General features: G+C 42.3%; 1 protein-coding gene across 1 annotated transcript; it reads left to right on the top strand.

The window, feature by feature from the left end:
* Positions 1-500: 500 nt before the first annotated feature.
* wdr26b (WD repeat domain 26b) lies at positions 501-17831 on the top strand. Its single transcript, XM_034699096.1, has 14 exons — positions 501-1536; positions 3538-3637; positions 4689-4745; positions 7168-7304; positions 8253-8350; positions 8440-8596; positions 8884-9022; positions 10290-10430; positions 10812-10931; positions 11289-11434; positions 11991-12069; positions 12189-12318; positions 14141-14335; positions 14470-17831. The coding sequence occupies exons 1-14, from the start codon at positions 1238-1240 to the stop codon at positions 14493-14495; spliced, it is 1824 nt and encodes a 607-aa protein (XP_034554987.1). The 5' UTR covers positions 501-1237; the 3' UTR covers positions 14496-17831.
* The last annotated feature ends 223 nt before the right edge of the window (positions 17832-18054 follow it).

Below are 18054 nucleotides of genomic sequence, written 5' to 3'. Positions count from 1 at the left end.
GCAACTTTATCAATCAGTCAATCAATCAGACTTTATTTATAAAGCTTTTCATACAATGACATTGTAACACAAAGTGCTGTACATAAAAACAACCTAAAATAGAATAAACTAAGAAAAAGATCCCACCCCCATGATATCTTAATGAGGAAACACTGAATGTAAAACAAGATGTTAAAACTCAACAAAGGAAATTAAAATCACCAAAATAAAATACATTTCTAAGATAATAAAACACTTAAATATTAAACCATTAAAAGAAAATAAGATGATATACTTAAAATAAATAAAATAAGTACATAAATAAATAAAGTGACTACAATTTGAACTAGATAATAAATAAATAAATAAATAAAACTCAGTTTAAAGCGAGACTAAAAAGGTAGGTCTTGAGTTTGCTTTTAAAAATATTTATGCTCTGTGCAGCCCTTAGATCTTCAGTTAGGGTGTTCCACAGGAGTGGGCCGAGATAATAAAAAACTTTAAATGACAACAATTAACATAGTACCTAAATTATACTAGTTCCTTTCTTTAAAAAAGTTCTGGGCTGTTGGACTCACTGAAATATGAGTGGTTAGGCAAACAAACAAAAAAAAAAAGAGCTGGACACCTGTAGAATGTCAATGTGAGTTCCGCACTGTATGCTAATCTATAATTCCAGATATACTAAAGCCGAGTATCTGGTTACACCCCGATGAATTTTAATGTGATCTGTTGTTATTATCAGATGATTATTATGCTAACGATGTCCTCATGCGCCTCCCACGGATTATAATTCTACCCGGAAGCTTGGTAGTGTAGGAATTTCCGGTGACGTCAGGGCGTCAGGACTCCATTAGGGCTGCAGCTGTTTAGAAAGAAACAACAACAAAAACGGGCTAACTGACAGCGCTCTCACAGTGACAGTCCGCTCTGAGCCCGACAACGAGGCCTCAAACCTGGAAGCTTCACCTTTATTTCCCACCCGGAGCTCCGCCGGCTTCTAACCACGGCCGCTCTCGGTGAGGAAACTCTGGCCTCCGCTTCCTCCTCCTCCGACTCGGACACCGGCGGAGCGTCGCCGCCCCCGCGGAAGAAGCACCGAGCCTCGGCGGCGGAGGGAGCAGGAGAGCCCGGGGCTTCAGCAGTTGTAACAGGCCTCTCTGGAGTTGTCTTGGGACTTGCTACACACTCTCCACTCTCTCAAGCCACCTCTGCCATCCACTTTAACCGAAGTGTAGTCAACAACCTCAGCAGCAGTATGCAGGCAAACGGAGCCGGACAGGGACAAGAATCTGCGGAGCTCTCCAGTGTGAACAGCGCTCAAAACGGGGAATCATCCTCGGCCGGTGGTACCCACTCCAATGGGCTCCTCTCCAACACAGACAACGGGAATAGTGTCGGTACCAGTAACGGGTCTGCAACAGGGCCCGGCTCGGGGACTGCCTCCACAGCTTCGGGCTCGGAGGTCGGCTCGTTGAAAAAGAAGAAACGACTATCGCAGGCGGAGGAAGATGTCATACGATTAATAGGGCAACATCTCCACGGACTAGGGCTGAAGTAAGTTTATTCAAAGTCAAGGGGAATAAACAGAAATAAATGTAACGTTAAAGTTGATCATGAAGTATTATATGTGTGTTTGGTGTTTGGAGTGGAACAGCTCAGCAGCAGCTGGTAAAAGCGCAAACAGTGCGCCTGACAGACACAAACATGGGGGGATGGGGGAGTTAGCCTCTGAGCTCGGCTGCTGGTTGAAGAAGGGGTCCATCTTGCACAATAACAGTTAGCTTGAGAGCTAGCAGGACTAGCCTGCGCTTTAGGTGCTGTGTCCTGACATTAAACCTTCAAACACACATTAAAACACGGTCTAACATGTGCTGTTGAACACTTCCATCATGAGCTGGAGAATGTGTCTATGTGCCAGTATGGGCCATGATCCTTTAATAAAGGTTGAAGATTTCGCACTGAATAAAGGATTACATCATCTTACATTAGTAAGGGTTATAATCAGAGCAGATCCGCTGACTTGTTATGGTTTTCTTAATCGATGTCATGGGAATGAGGGACTTTGATTTGCTTCAAGTGATGATCGACTTTGCCCAGCGCATTTTTGCGTGTAAAACTGCGGAGGAGATGTTAATGTGCGGGTTGTCAATGTTGGTTTTCGCCTGAATGGATTTGGTGGTTTTCTTGATTTTCCAGCTTGGCAGCCTCAGGATAAAAAAAAAATAATGTTATTTTTGCAGGATCTTGTAATCGGAACAGTACTCTGTCTGCTAGACTGTCATAACTACCCTGGTTATGAAAACTGCCCTGGTTATTTTCAGAGTGCACCCATTGAACTGCCTTTTTAAAGTCAAATGAATCTCACATTTCAACAGATTTCTTTTACAAACATTGTCACATTAATGGTGGATTATTGTGTTTTTTTCTCAGTCTGCCACTGTCACCGTGTCAGAGCAATGTGTCAACAGTCAGTCACAAACCCTGACACTGTGCATGTGTTAGGGCATGTATTTATTTAAAGACAGCAGTCGATACCGTGGGCGACACTTGTTCGTGAAATGAGCAGAATCTGTTGGTTTCATGGCGGCTGAAGAATGCGCTTTCTACCAGCTGTTTCAGATGGACGGCCCCGTCTTTGAATCTAATTATAGCATAGTGGGGTTTTCAAGAAATCTTTGTCTAGCCTTCTTCTTCTTCTTCTTCTTCAAAGCTGCTGTGTTGGTGATGGTAGCAGCAAGACATTCGCAGATATGTGGTATCCAGCTGAGAGAGTGGAGCTGCCATTACAAGGCTTCCTAAAAGACAGCCCCACTATGTTTACAGAGAGGGTGGGTCAGGGGGGATACATGGCATTGGCTGGCATGAAACAGAGCCCCTATATCTCAGCTGGGGAAATGCAAGAGGAATCAGTGTAGCAAGATGAGAGGCTCAAGAACACAGAGCTGCTGCTGCTGCGCCACTCCATTGATACCTGGGAATGATGTCATCATGCTGAAGGTGTCACCACCCCCGTCCACAACCCACTTTCATCACCACACACGCATCTGAGTAGTTTGTGGTGGTAAATGTGTTAAGCGGAGAGACAGAGAGATGTGATTGGACAGATGGCCATTGCTGACAGGCTAATATGATGGAAGCTTAGTTCATGTTCGTGAACCTCCCATGCACTGTCCATGGATAATACTCTGCTGACACAACTCCTGCTCTGGGATGACTCCATCTTAACACAGTTGGACATAAATTGCCTGCATTGCACTGTGTGCCAATGATGTTATGATCATTTCAAAAGAGTGCTGCAGATCTACACCATCCTTGTAAAGATGGCGTAATTACTGCGTTAATGCCACACATCATGATGTGATCAAGAACATTAAATAATCTGCCCTACATCAAGCTGACTTAACATTTATGAATGACAGGGCTCTGTAATCATTTCACCATACTTCACCTGTACTTTAAACCTATCCTCCCCCCATCCTGTATCCCATCTGATACATGTCCATATGTCATACTCACCCTGTGTACCTTTCTCTCATTGTGTGTGTGTCCCTGTAGTCAGACAGTGGACCTGCTGATGCAGGAATCAGGCTGCAGACTAGAACACTCCTCGGCTACCAAGTTCCGCAACCATGTCATGGAGGGCGAATGGGACAAGGTATGTCTTTGTTTACAGTCGTTTTGACAATAGCATGAGTTTTGATGGACAGTGTGTTTGTAACACTTCTGGTGATCTGTTGTCCGTATATGCACATAGACGCACGGTGAGGAGTCAGGAAACAAGTACGATACATGGAAGAGCCTCTTTTAGGACTTATTCATAAATGCGACAATCAGAAAATATGAAATTTGGTGGTGTCAGGTTGATTTCCTGTTGCGACCTTCAATTTGTTAACTATGTAATTGACAGTTTTAAGAAAAATATCAAATTCAGTAGTTAGACCTGCTTGTTTAGTAATCAGGTCTTAATATCCTCTAAGAGTGTGTTGATAAAAAACCTGCTCCAGACCAATCAGTCCACCGACATGCCTATCCAACCATCTCTTGTCATAACAACAGGGCACAAGCCTCATTATGTGCCCATTATTATATCAAAAGAACTCGATTAAGGCTTATCAAAATGCCAACAACACAGCAGAGTTATGCAGGTTGTTGTGAGGGCTCCATCGGGCCTGATAAGGTGGAATTAGAAATGTATGAGGTTTATATATGGGAGCTTTTTAAGAGGTTTTATGTAATTGGGGTTTAAATCAACACTCTTAGCTGTATGCCCTGGTTTCAGCTCTTGTTCCAACATTTTAGACACAAGGCTTATAAAAGCACAGATCGTATTAATCATGGGCTTGTGAATCATCGGTAACAATGAGCCTAGTTCATAACTGCAGGATGGAAGATTAACACTAGACAAATTTTCTGGATGAGGCCTGGCGGTTTCACACTCTCAAAGCTAAATGTTTAAATAGGCCACGTGCAACTGCTATGTTGTCTCTTTTATGATTCTGGAGATACATAAATATACAGCTAGAGCCTCGATGTAGTCACCTTCAAGAAGAAAGTGACCGTAAGATTTGCGTTACCGCTCATGCGATTAGTTTTTTCTTTTTTTTCTTTTTTTTCCTGTGCATGGATTGAAACTGCTGAGCTAACCATTTCTCTGTCTCTTTCTCTGTCTCTCCCCTCCATCACCCTCCCCTTTTGTTTTGGTCCAGGCTGAAAATGATCTCAATGAGCTGAGAGCACTGATGCATTCTCCCAATGCTATTGTGGTAAGCTCCCTTTGCCCAAACCTGAACTGGGCTGAATGATCGCCGCTTAGTTTGGAGGTTCTAGAACTGCGCCGTTAAACACAGGTTCTGCAGGTTCTTGTTGTGACAGATGAAATGCTCTGGATGTCCAGCAGGAACATACACCATATTAAATTTAGGGTATGCATGCATGGGGCCATAGATATACCTTTATATAGAATAATACTGATATATTACAAAGTGTTAATTACACGATTATTCCACTTATGATACTGCTGATATTCGCTGGAATTTTCCAGTTACACAAATATTCTTATGGAGTACACGTCAGCTGCCAATTTGTAGTTATCACATTTTTTTTGAAGTCGTAATTTAGGGCTTTTATGTCTTTATTTAGAGAGGATAGGGCAGCAGATAGAGCTGGAAACAGTGAGAGAGTGGGGAGTGACATGTGGGAAAGGGGCAGCAGGTGGGCCGCTCACCTGAGGGCTAGAACCTCCACACTCGGGGTGGGGGGTCACTTTAGTACTAGACCAAACCAGCGTCCCATCTGAATTTTTAAAAGCTTGTCATCCATGTTCACCTGAAATATACATGTAATAAATATATTACTACAAGTGTGTTAACTTTAGTATGCCAAATTTTCTCACAACACAGTCATTCCGACATGGTTTTGATTGACACTATATATACCGAAAAATTGACACAGTTTAGATGTGAGTATGCATGCCAAATTGCCTTATCTTTGAGCAGACATTGATCTACTTAATTCTGCCACAGCCATGCATTGAACACTGAAATCATATAATCACATCAGTGGTGATATGAGAGACCTTATGTCTGTAAGCCTTATTTCTTGTTATTAGTGGGTATGCACGATATTATCGGTATCGGCCGATATTGGCTTTAAAATGAACTATCTGATGTCGGCCAACACACCGATTTCCCCCTATAAAAATTAAACGATAAAATAATGGGCTGCTGCACACATGTTGGGCTCATGTTTTAAGTTAAATTTGAATTTAAGCAGCAGTCTGTAATGTACATGTAGCTGACTAATTTAAGCACATTTACTGTCAAAGAGTAAACCATTTGATTTAATTTGGGTTTAGTTGCTGTACAGTTGCACTTTTCACATGTTCCCTGTGAACAGAGTTTAGGTTTACTTACTATGTCAAATGTGAAATTGGCCAAATTTGCCCTGATTATGTGTATTGTTATGATTGTCTCAGGGAGAGCATCATCCAAGTTTTAAGTAGGATGTATCTGTTTGTATGAATTTTGTTTGAAAGCAATTGTCATAAATAAATATGCAGTTTTATGTATTAAGTATTACTCTTATTTTGCACAAGAAATGAATATTACATAATAAATGTGATAAGAGTATCACCATAATACTGCATGCTAATTCCAATACAGAGGATAATTGATAATCTCTGCAATTAGGTGTGTGGGGAAAAAAATATCGGTATCAGTGTTCGGCTTAATGAGTTGTAAAATATCGGCATGTCGGATATCGGCAAAAAAAATCCAACATCGTGCATCCCTATTTAGTAATGTTGTTAAAAGACCATGTTTTGTAAACCATCCACCAAAGCAGTACTCTCCAGTGATGATTCCCCTGAAACAACAGACTTCACAGCCTCAGTTATAAAAGATCCGTCCCAGCTTCGGCTAATTAGCCCCAGCCAGCGGGCTAATTAGCCAAAGAAGATGAGCCTCAAAAAACGACCCTGTGCGTCTCAGTCGAGTCCCTCCTGCTCTGTGTCAGAAGTCTGCTTAACTGCTGCTACCAGTTGGCTCCATAAGATAATGGCTGTAGCTGCTGATTGTACGAGCATGTACAGCCATTTTAGGTGTTGAGTTGTAGCAGGCCGGTGTTGTCACTGTCAACACCACTGTCTGCATCTCTAGCAGACAGTTTGGTTGTGTTACAGGCCTAGTTGGAGAGTCAGGAGGTGTGTGTGTGTGTGTGTGTGTGTGTGTGTGTTCTTAAACTATTTATACGTAGACTCTTGTGGGTGGAGGTTTTTTTCAGAATATATGTCGACCAGGTATCAGGGTTACTCTGCTGGCAGTGGTTGTCAGGGCTGGAGCTCATACTGCATACCTGAGATAAGACAGAGACTCTTAATACCACATGTGTTAATGCTGTGTGGTCTTCTGTTTGAAGGAAACACACACTTAATGTTGAAATTAAGCACATTTAATATATTTTAAAGATAAAATGTCGCCTTGCACTACTCTGTGTCAATAACTTTAAGATTGTTTTCTAACATAGGGAATCATTTCTGAGGTGTGTTTTTTTGCTTTTGCATTGCACAGTATTAGTGTCAAAAGGAAACCTGATGCAGCACATTGAAGCTTGTGCGTCAGTCGTCTTCCTTCTCTAATTCCTCCAGTTTACATAAACCTCTCTGTCTATCTCTCTTCCTCTCCTCAGCGTATGAAGTTCCTGCTGCTGCAGCAGAAGTACCTGGAGTACCTGGAGGACGGCAAAGTCCTGGAGGCTCTGCAGGTGCTGCGAGGAGAGCTGACGCCACTCAAGTACAACACAGACCGCATCCACGTACTCAGCGGGTACGATTATCGTTTTTAATACAGCCTCTGTTCTTCTAGCAAGCCATCAAACAGTCTACACACAAACAGCTCGGTGTGCCCATGTAGCTCTTAGATAACTGTAATCATTAAAGATACAGCTGTCACAACTGGGGGGTCGAGCCAACCGCAGAGCCAGGATTCTCAATGGATGCTGATTGGTTATTGGAATTGAATTTGTGCCAATTAGATTACACTATGGAAATGATATGGTGGATGATTTTAGCGTTTCTGTGAGGAGAAGATGTGCTTTTATCTCGGATAATAAGACAAATAATTCGTCAATTGTGAGCCCTTTTCAAAACAAGCTTTATTTGTAACCCTGCTGGAGTCTCAGTGTTTGTATAAATTACTTCACAGCATGCCAAAAATCAATGGCTTGGATCAGTATTCTTCAACAGTCGTTCTTTTGTTTGGGTTGTTTGGAATTTACTCTCAAAAGTGCATAAAAGCCTTCCCATTTATTCTTCTGATGTTCTGTGTAAGGATGTCAGTATTGACCATTGTCTCCTAATAAAAAACCTAGGACCCCGGCTCTCATCAAACACATTCCTCTGATCCATTATCTAATCAATTAGTGTGCATTGATCACTCAACACCACCAACGAGCCTGTTTGTTTTAGCAGACTGTCGCTCCATTGAGGGGATAAAATATTGATCTGACATGTCTCGTCTTTGGTCAATCAGTCGGCTCAATCCAGGCATGTTCTTAGATCTGTCAGGACCTGGACTCAACACACTGTGTGTCCTCTTCCTAAATTGCAAAAAAAATCAGTATTTTCTTTATACTTAGTTTCATTTTCCTTTTGATTTTCTTTCTAGTACAATCTGACCTGATCCTCAGCATATATATCATTAATTTGTGGCTATTAGTGCTTGCTGTGTTATGCTGTTGTCATATTTATCATACTTGTCTGTGTCTTCCTGCAGGTACTTAATGTGTAGCCATGCTGAGGACCTGAGAGCGAAGGCAGAGTGGGAAGGCAAGGGCACCGCCTCACGCTGCCGACTGCTCGACAAATTACAGAGTGAGCAAACCCGTCCACACGCCGACACTTTCGAGGCGCACACCTGTCCGCAAGGGTTAATTTGTCATCCTGTGTCTCTCCTTTCGTAGCGTATCTGCCCCCTTCTGTCATGCTGCCCCCTCGGCGGATGCAGACACTACTGCGGCAAGCGGTGGAGCTGCAGAGGGACCGCTGCCTCTATCACAACACCAAGCTGGACAGTAGCCTGGACTCGGTCTCTCTCCTCCTCGATCATGTCTGCAGCAGGTTGGTGCTGCACAGCTAGCGCGTTGCTCTGGCCCCCCTGAGAGCTTATTGTGAAATAATCATACTGCAGCATTCCATATGTATGCAGCAGCTGACCTCCTGTTGTTAGAATACTACATTTAAGGCTGCACTACTCGTTTTTGTTTCATTCGTTTTTAACTCAGTTTCCTCCTTTTAAAGTCGCCCTACATTGTGTCTCTTATTTACATTTCATATAGATGATCTAAGGAACAAAAACTGTAACAATGATGCTTTGGTCTAATCTTTGATCTTTCTCCATGTCACAGGAAACAGTTCCCCTGCTACACCCAACAGATTCTCACAGAGCACTGTAACGAGGTGTGGTTCTGCAAATTCTCGAACGACGGCACCAAACTAGCCACCGGCTCCAAAGACACTACTGTCATCATTTGGCAAGTGGATCCGGTGAGTGAGAACGATGGTCAGGGAAACTGAATCTAAACGTTCACATTCTCAGGCAGCTTTCTGTTGTCACTTTTAAAATGTGTTACAGTAATATAATAAACCTTCAAAGCTCTTTTAATTACAGTTCCAACAAATAAAAATAAGTTTCAATAAGCCCCATTCACACATGCACACAACCCTTGAACATTTCCTGACCGTTTCTGAGTCGGTGGCAAATAAAATAGGATCTTCATCTGTCAGCTCACTAGCGCAATTTTCCTCAAGAAAACAAGGTGAAATGATGTGTAAGTGCAACAGGTAGATGTAAAGAAAATACACCATTACTGAGTGGATGGTGTGATGATGTCATCCACTCTGAGCAGAGTTTCTCTGCTTTATACTCTTTCCCGCTCGCCTCAGTTGTCTGTATTCAGATTTCTGCTGTTGCGCTTATGTGATGTATTGATATTAACCCTGAACCAGCAACCATAAAGACAATTCATCCTCTTCCTACAAATGTAGAAAGTCTCCTGATGTGAGGGGCATGTGTGAAAAGTAAATTCCTACAAGAGTCAGGGCTTGAATTTCTTGAAATGATCTAGAAAATATCAGGACTTTATGTGTGCATGGAGCAAAACAGTAGAAGTATTGCTGTTTACATTGCTACCAATGTTTGTTCTATTTAAACCACTGACTAATAACTGGGCGTAAACCACAAGTCTGATTCTAGTATTCATAATTATTGCACGTTTCCCTTTGTAGCCATTTTCCCTCCTCTCTGATGACAGATTGTTCACAGAATACAGGAGTTGCTTCTCCTTATCCCTTAGTAGGAGTCTGCCATGGTCTCATATTTATGACAAAGAATAAGTTTGTCCTTCGTTGTACCCTTTACATTTAAATTCAAATGGTCCTCTCTTCCTGTAAGGGGAATCAGCTCTTGTTTACCTTATGTCTGCAAAAAGAACCCGAGGGGTAGCATCTATTCGTAGCGTGGAATTGCCTTGTCCTAGGAGTTCTTTTATGTCTGCTCAGACGTTCTCTGCCACAGACTTTTTACACTTGTTTGAATGAACGCCCGTTAGGCATTTGAATGAGACAAATTAATTTGTCACACAGACTAGACTCACTCTTTTTAATTTTCCACTTAATGTCACATAGCTTTTCGCCAGTCAGTCTGACTTTACTTTGAAAGCTTAAATTCCTAGTTTCACTGCAATAAAGGGCATGATCCTCTGTGTATTAAGATGAGTCGCATCATGATCACCTTCATCATCTCATTTCGTAGGAGAGCCACCAGTTAAAGCTGCTGAGAACCCTGGAGGGTCACGCGTATGGTGTCTCTTACTTAGCCTGGAGTCCTGATGACACCTACCTGATCGCCTGTGGACCTGACGACTGCTCTGAGCTCTGGCTCTGGAATGTTCAGGTGATGATACACTCTTGTGAGACTGCACTATATTTAGATTTACATAATTCTCTACCTCTGATACCCTTTAAGTGCCTGTTTCCATGTGGGAATGTATTCAACAGCATAAATGGATGATGTCATAGAGTAGAGATGTCTCTTTCACATGTAGTAAACAAGAGGTGGAGAAAAACATCCTCCAAGCCTCCTTTAGATCCTGTGTAGGCTGTGTGTACTCAATGACCTCTCCTTCTCTCCCATCCCTCCCCCTCCTCTCTCTTCTCCTTTTATCCACCCCTCCCCCACTCTTACTTAATGTTTCTTCTCGCTGTCTCCCTTCCCCCAATTTTTCTCTCCGGGCTCTGTTTTTCTTGTGTCTCCACCAATCCCTTTGATGACCAGACGGGGGAGCTGCGGACCAAAATGTCCCAGTCCCATGAAGACAGTCTGACCAGTGTGGCCTGGAACCCCGATGGCAAACGTTTCGTCACCGGAGGACAGAGAGGACAGTTTTATCAATGCGTGAGTTTTGTTTTTCTCTCTGCTTACTGTGCTGTGATTTTAGGATGCAGAAAGAAAGCAGGGAGGAGGAGGAGGAGGAGGAGGGGGGTCAGTAACAAAAGGCATTGACATATGGTAGCGGTCATGTGATGGCTGACCTGAAAGAGGCGGTCTCAAGTCACTTGGGTAAACAGCGCATACATTGATTTTTCAGCCATGAACCTGATGAACCTCTGACTCATGTGTCTTTGAGTTGGTGAGAGTGTTGACGCTTTTATCTGTGTTTTATGGATGAGCAGGCTTCTGTCTTTCTTTAATGCATGTTCATCAGCATCACATAGGCTAGATACACTGACTTGTTCTTGTGTGTGTGTTCAGGACCTGGATGGTAACTTATTGGACTCCTGGGAGGGTGTGCGGGTGCAGTGCCTGTGGTGCCTGAGCGACGGCAGAGCAGTGCTGGCCTCTGACACACACCAACGCATCCGGGGGTACAACTTTGAGGACCTTACGGACAGAAACATGTAGGTGTCAGCCATTACACTTTCAACACTTCATAGTGTTCTGATTCAATTTGAACTCTTGAATGAATGAGTTAAAGAGTTCATGTTTAGAGGCTCTACTGACTGGCTGCAGAAACACCGGAGACCACATACACACCAATTCAAAAAAGACGATCTTTGCAGCATTAATAAACATGTTAACAGCCTGGTTCAGAAAACGACTTTGTCTATCTACGTAGCTAATTTCTCTATCGGCACACACTGTACGAGGGGTGAATTTTTTTCTAATGTGACAGTTCAGAAGAAGTTAAGATTACCAGTTTTGCCCAAATAAGGACAAGACTGACTTGACTGACAGGCGGGAACACATAGCTGTTGGTTGAGTTCAGCATTTTCAATATGGCTCCCGCCGACTATTGGCTTCAAAACAGCGCTCAGGAACAGATGGGTGAAGTCACAAATACTACGTCCATTATTTATACAGTCTATGGTGTCCATGCTGTATTGTTATTTTGTACATTAGGTTTGCTCCACAAGGTGTCTGACTGCTTGTGTCTTGGTTAAATGTCCTCCACAGAGTTCAGGAGGATCACCCTATCATGTCTTTTACTGTTTCAAAGAACGGAAGATTAGCTTTGTTAAATGTAGCAACTCAGGTAAGCTCTTCGATCTATACTCACCATCATTTTATTTGCTTCTAAAGCACCTGTGGGTTGAGTCATAGTGTGCAGTAAATGTCAGCTGTTTCAGGGTATTCTTCTGTTACATGTCTCAGGGAGTGCACCTGTGGGACCTTCAGGACCGGGTGCTGGTTAGGAAGTACCAAGGCGTGACCCAAGGCTTCTACACCATCCACTCCTGCTTTGGAGGACACAATGAAGATTTCATTGCCAGCGGCAGCGAAGGTATAGTCAAAGAGCACCAAAGCTTACTATGGGCTAACAGGATTAAGGGGCTGTGTTCACTGAGGATTTTTTTTTTTCTGCTGGCAGCACCACCGACCTCAATTTCAGAGCGCTTCTCATCAGTGTTTACTATTGCTAGGCTACGAAAGTTGCCCGGCGGCACTTCTGGTCCCGAGTAATGACCATTACGTCTGTTTTGAAATGCTATGTATGCTTAATATTTGCTTTCCCTCTACGGAATTTCAACAACAAACTGCAAAAACGATTGATAGACATCGTGTCGTAGCATTAGTAGTAGGTCTAGGCCTGTAAATTTTACCTCAAAGAATGAGCATGATGACTTTCTCCACCGTACAGACCTCCGCTATTGCTGTTGACTTGATATGAGAAGTCCCACCCCTTCTTCATTCTGATTGGTCGGTGATCAAGAAGTGACATTGATGAGTGAGGGGGTAATCAATAGGGATGGGAATTTACAGTAATCCTTGTACTTGATTACTCAAATTACCTAATGAACGACTACTCGAGTACTCGCAATTATTATTATTTTTTAATCGTAAACATGAATAAATAAATAAGTCAATTTTGGTTATTATCAAGGCAATATAAGGCAAGGCAGCTTTATTTGTATAGCGCATTTCATACACGAGGGCAACTAAATGTGCTTTACATTAAAACATTAAAAGCATTGGAGACATTCAGACAGGTATAAAAGAACACGATTAAAATGACAAATATAATTAAACAGAAAAGAAAAGGAGAATTAGAAATATATTAAAAATTACATTAAAAATTGAATTTAAAGTGGGTTAAAATGAGCTAAGATAGGAAGGCAGTGGCAAATAAAAAAGTCTTAATCAGGCTAAACTTCCCGCTCTGGTTTCATCACAACGACGTGTGTTAACAGGGCGAGCAAAAGACGTGATGCGAGACTGCCTGTTATCTGTCTCCACTGTTTTCTCCTTGTGCTTTAAGCGTATGTGGTTAAGAATCAAACTAGTATTTCTATGGTATGCAAGTTTAACGTCACATATCTTGCACTGCCCATTAACTTAATCGTTTTTTTCGGAGTACTTCCAGACATTACTTTTTTTACGGACATGTCTCAGGTGTCGCAGACGGTTCTGTATTTGTTGTGCTTTTGCTTTCCAGGGAAATAATATGTTCCTAGAGAGTTGCTGTAGCTGCCTTGAAACAGTTGTTTTTGCTGAAATCTTGCTGTGGCCGGAGAAGTCATACGTTTATATCCCGTTAATTATTTTCCTACCTATATTCAGTTAGGCAAAAACAAAAAGCACATGGTCACACATGTAACGCTGTATGAGTTCAAGTTATGTTGCTAGGTGTGCAAGTAACAAAATGCTACTCGAATAATGGGGTCAATGGCGAGTACCCGATTACTCGAGTATTCGTACCCATCCCTAGTATTCAAAAGGTTGAACTATTTACAACTAAGAGCACTACGACAAAAATCAGCTGACGCAGAGGATGCTGAGTGCTGGAAACACTGAATCACATTCAGTTTGTAGAGAAATCAGGCGGTGCTAGGGCCAAAAACACAGTTAGTGCACATGGCACTTACTGTGGATCTGTCCCAGCTAAAGAATGCTTATCTCCTTCTATAAGAGTTCAGATTCTTTAGTAGTAATAACTCCTATAAATAGACTTACAGAAAAGCCCCGAAGTGTTCTTACAAGTTGTGTAAGAGGATCAAATCCTTTATATTCAGTTGTATGCTGTAACAGGCCTCCATGTGTTCTCATACTGCTCTGTGTACTTAATACCTTTATCAAATTTTTCATCGTGCAATCTTTTCCTTCAGACCACAAAGTGTACATCTGGCACCGGCGCGGTGAACTTCCTATTGCTGAGCTAACAGGCCACACACGCACCGTTAACTGTGTGAGCTGGAACCCAACCATCCCAGGACTCATGGCTTCCGCCTCAGATGACGGCACAGTGCGTGTCTGGGGTCCAGCACCCTTCCTCGAGTCACAAGAGGCGGACGGACTCAACGGTAAAAGTCAAACCTAGTCTCTTCACAGTGCAAATAAGCATTGGTAACTAAAAACACATAGTTCAGTATGCCTACTCTTCACAAGCTAAAAAAAAAAAAAGGCCTTAATGTTGCGACATCTTTCTGTTCCTCAGAGAACTGCAGTAACATGGACAGTTGATGGTCAGTTATGGGCCTGATGACATCTCTCTTTAACAACAATTCAAGAATCCCACAATAAGACAAAAACCTACACAGGCGATGAATCCAACACCAACCTGAAGCAAGTGAAGACAAACAAAAGCCACCACGACAAAAGAGATAACAAAAGTGAGAAAAGTCGAAGACGGACACTAGGAAAATTCAGGACCTTGATGAAAAACCTGATTCTGACCCAGAGGAAAACCAGTCAATGCCCAGCGGGAAACCAGTCAATGCCCAGCGGGATACGAGCGCCATTCAATGGTGAGCTTCAACGGCTGTTCTTCTCCTCCATCTGACCCAGGAAAACCCACCTCCACCTTGAGCTGGGAGCGTACCCCATGATGCCTCCAAGACGGACACGGCGGAGCAGCCGTCTACTCAATGGACTACATCTGTCTGCCCGTTTGCCTGTCACATTACCTGTATAATGTCTCCATGGACATGGGTGGTGTTGTTTGGGGAGGATGGTGCATAGGGCAGATATAGCAACTCTTCTTCATTTATGTTTTTCCCCTCTTCCCCACTCTCTTGCTATAGTCTTCACATTTGATCTGTTGGACAAATCCATCATGAAAACACTGACCAACCAGCTGACAGAGAACACACACACACAAGAAAAATGCTATGCTAAATGTTGGAGTTTTTTTTATGATAGACATAGCGTAATTCTCATTTAAGAGGTGAATCTTAGCTCGAGTAGTACCCGTGGAAAGCTTTAGCGTGAAGATTCCACTTTCTGTTTCTCGACATTAGGAACTTTTTTATTCCTTAATTTAACTTCTAACACGGACAGTCGCTGTAATGTTTCCGACTGACAGCCTCCCCCCCCCAAAAAAAACCCCTCCTATGTCGAGCTAGCTACCGCACAACTTCATTACATCTGCCTAAAAAGGAGACAAACAGACAGAGGGACCCACGGGTCACATATCAACAAGTGAGGCAAGCTTTCCTCTGTCAGGACGCAAATACAATGACCCTTCTCAAAAAGACGTGAAAAGTGCAACTTGAATGCACATCGGCGACTGCTGTCCCTCCTCTGTGTGTGCGCGTGTGTGTGAGAGAGTGAGTGAGAGCGATTATGCATGCACACATTAGTGTGAGTGTTGACATTTGTGGGTGCAGGTTTAATTGCGGCGTGTTTTTTGTACGTGTGCTCTATTCACACCAGCAGAAGATCCCCCTCTCCCTCTCCCTCCTCTCTGCTCCTAATCCCATAGTAAAAAATTGTAAAGAGGATTTTAAACCAGTTCTAAGTTATCCAAAGCCCCATAGGGACCTCAATCTGTGGAACAAAGAATACTTCAGAGCCATTTTGTAAAAGAAAGAAGACTTTTTCTTTAATCTGGGGCTTTAATTTTTACATTAGAATTTATTTCTCCTTTACCACGTGGCATTTAAAAACGACACTGAGTTATTGGCATTGTTGGAAACGCAAGGATATTTAACAAGACATGTTTAAGAACAAGGCATGTTTCCAAAAGCTGTTGTGTTATTAGCAAAGGGTCCTGTCATCATATGAGCAGTTAATGATTGTAAATTATAGGACGAGTAGTTAAACAGAAGAGGCACCAATAACCAGAAACCCCTCTCAGCGTCAGGGAGTGTCGTCGCAAATCTTAACACACACAGACTGCCTTCCTGTTCATACAGTTGCACACAGACTTTCAGTATGTATGACCCCCACCCCCACCCCCTCCTTCCTTCACCCTTTTCCACTGCACTTTTAGTGGTTTCCCTGCTCTCTTTTGCACCAACTGCATTAATCCACAAGATAACCAGAGATTGCTAAAAAGGATTTGAGCCCACACTTTGCCTCTATGCACCCAAAATCAGTGACTGATTCTCCTGTTGACAAAATACAGCCTGAACCTCGCAGCACATAAGGCACAGCAGCCTCTTATTAGAGAGAATTCAGCATTAACACCCCCTTCCCCTTTGCTCTCCAGCCAAGTTATTCAGTGGTCAGAGCACCATTCAAAGCTTTCTTCCTCCCCTTTTTCAGGGTATGTAATGACTATTTGCTACAGACTGATATACAGTAAAAACATGTTTAAAATCAGTGCTTTTCTGCCTGTTTTTATTGAACTTTTTTTTTTGTTACTTCAATTTTTTGTTCACATTATATCATTTTTGGTTGACCTCTATCCCTGTACGATCATATTAAAATATAACCAGACATTTGGAGTCCTTATTTTATTTTGAGTTATCTTTATAACCCTTTTTATCTTTCTTTTTATATATTTGGTTTCTTTCTATTCAGTTGCATTTTATCCACCAGTACTATTACAAACGAATATGCACAGTAACACCCATGCCAGTTGGAGTGGGAGTGGAATTTTTTTTTCTTTTTTTTTTTTTTAGGAAGTGTGTTACCTACGATCAAATCAGGTTCAAAGCCTCCACCCCTCGCCTTTAAAGAGTTTCCTTCATGTGAAAATCTTCTTTATCGCATGTCTGTGTAATAGACCGGATCTCTCTCTCTCTCTCTTCGTGTTCTGTTGTTGATTGGCAGTTGGCACACAGGTGTTTTTTTTCTGTAGGTTAAATTTGTCAACCCTGGACTGCAGGCTGGACTCCTCTACCACACCCTGCATCTTTTCAGAAAACTTTACAGGCAGATCATTCACAAAGAAGTCAATAGTAGTTGCAGTAAAACCCATAATTCACCTGCTGGTGGCAAATGCTATGTCTGTATACAACCTGGTGTGTACTCTTCTTTTGTCTGAGTTTACCAAGGGAGTTGTTTCTGATTTATCTTTGTCTTATTTCTCTCAGAGGTGATGGAGGTAGTGTTGATGGTGGTGGTGTTGGGTAGGGGACTGGGTGGGAGTAAACTAAGGGCTTACTGTAGCATCTCTAAGCTCCTTGGGCGAGGGCGGGGGGTAAGGGGTGATGTGTGGCTTTGCGTTCAATGTGTTAATTACAAAAGTGATTGTAATGTTTTGTATTGTTGTGTAGGAAAAGTGTTATGTATGCATATTTTCAATAAAGCATTCAGGGTTTTGAAAAAAAAAAAAAAAGGCCAATGGAAGTTTGATGGGGCAAGAGATTGTGAAGGCCCCTAAAACTCATCCCTCCACTTAAACACAGCAACGGAGCCCAGTGTGGCCCTGAAACACTGCTTTTGGCAAAGCATGTGTCAAGGGCTCTGTGGTGAGAAACACTGGGTTGAACTGTCAGAATTCTACTTTGTATTCAGTCATTTGTTTTCTTGAAAGCAATGTCTGGAGCCAGACGGCTGGTAAAAGGCTACTTAGAATGCCATTAGGAATAATATGAACAATTGCCAATAAAGTGACGTTATTTTGAGTAAGCTTTGTTGTTGACCGTATATTTCATACAAACCTCCATTTATTTTGGGAAGTATCAACACCTAAATAAACAATAAAATCAATGAAAGCAATTTCAAGTAACTGCTTTGCATGCAGTATAAGAGGCTCTGTCCATTTTGTCTGGCTGACCAATAACTGCTTTGGGTTTTTTTCTGTGAATAAAAGGGCTCTTTGCAGAAAATGTCATAATGTAGGAACATTACC

Source organism: Notolabrus celidotus, chromosome 13, assembly GCF_009762535.1.
Source record: "Notolabrus celidotus isolate fNotCel1 chromosome 13, fNotCel1.pri, whole genome shotgun sequence".
Lineage (NCBI taxonomy): Eukaryota > Metazoa > Chordata > Actinopteri > Labriformes > Labridae > Notolabrus > Notolabrus celidotus.
The sequence above is the reverse complement of the archived record's forward strand: the minus strand, read 5'-3'. Positions and strand labels throughout refer to the sequence as shown.

Bases quoted from the DNA above. Each gene is read 5' to 3' on its own strand.
- wdr26b (XM_034699096.1), top strand. From the start codon at position 1,238: ATGCAGGCAAACGGAGCCGGACAGGGACAAGAATCTGCGGAGCTCTCC. The intron at 10,932-11,288 runs GTGAGTTTTGTT...GTGTGTGTTCAG, and splicing joins GAGGACAGTTTTATCAATGC to GACCTGGATGGTAACTTATT. The intron at 11,435-11,990 runs GTAGGTGTCAGC...TGTCCTCCACAG, and splicing joins GACCTTACGGACAGAAACAT to AGTTCAGGAGGATCACCCTA.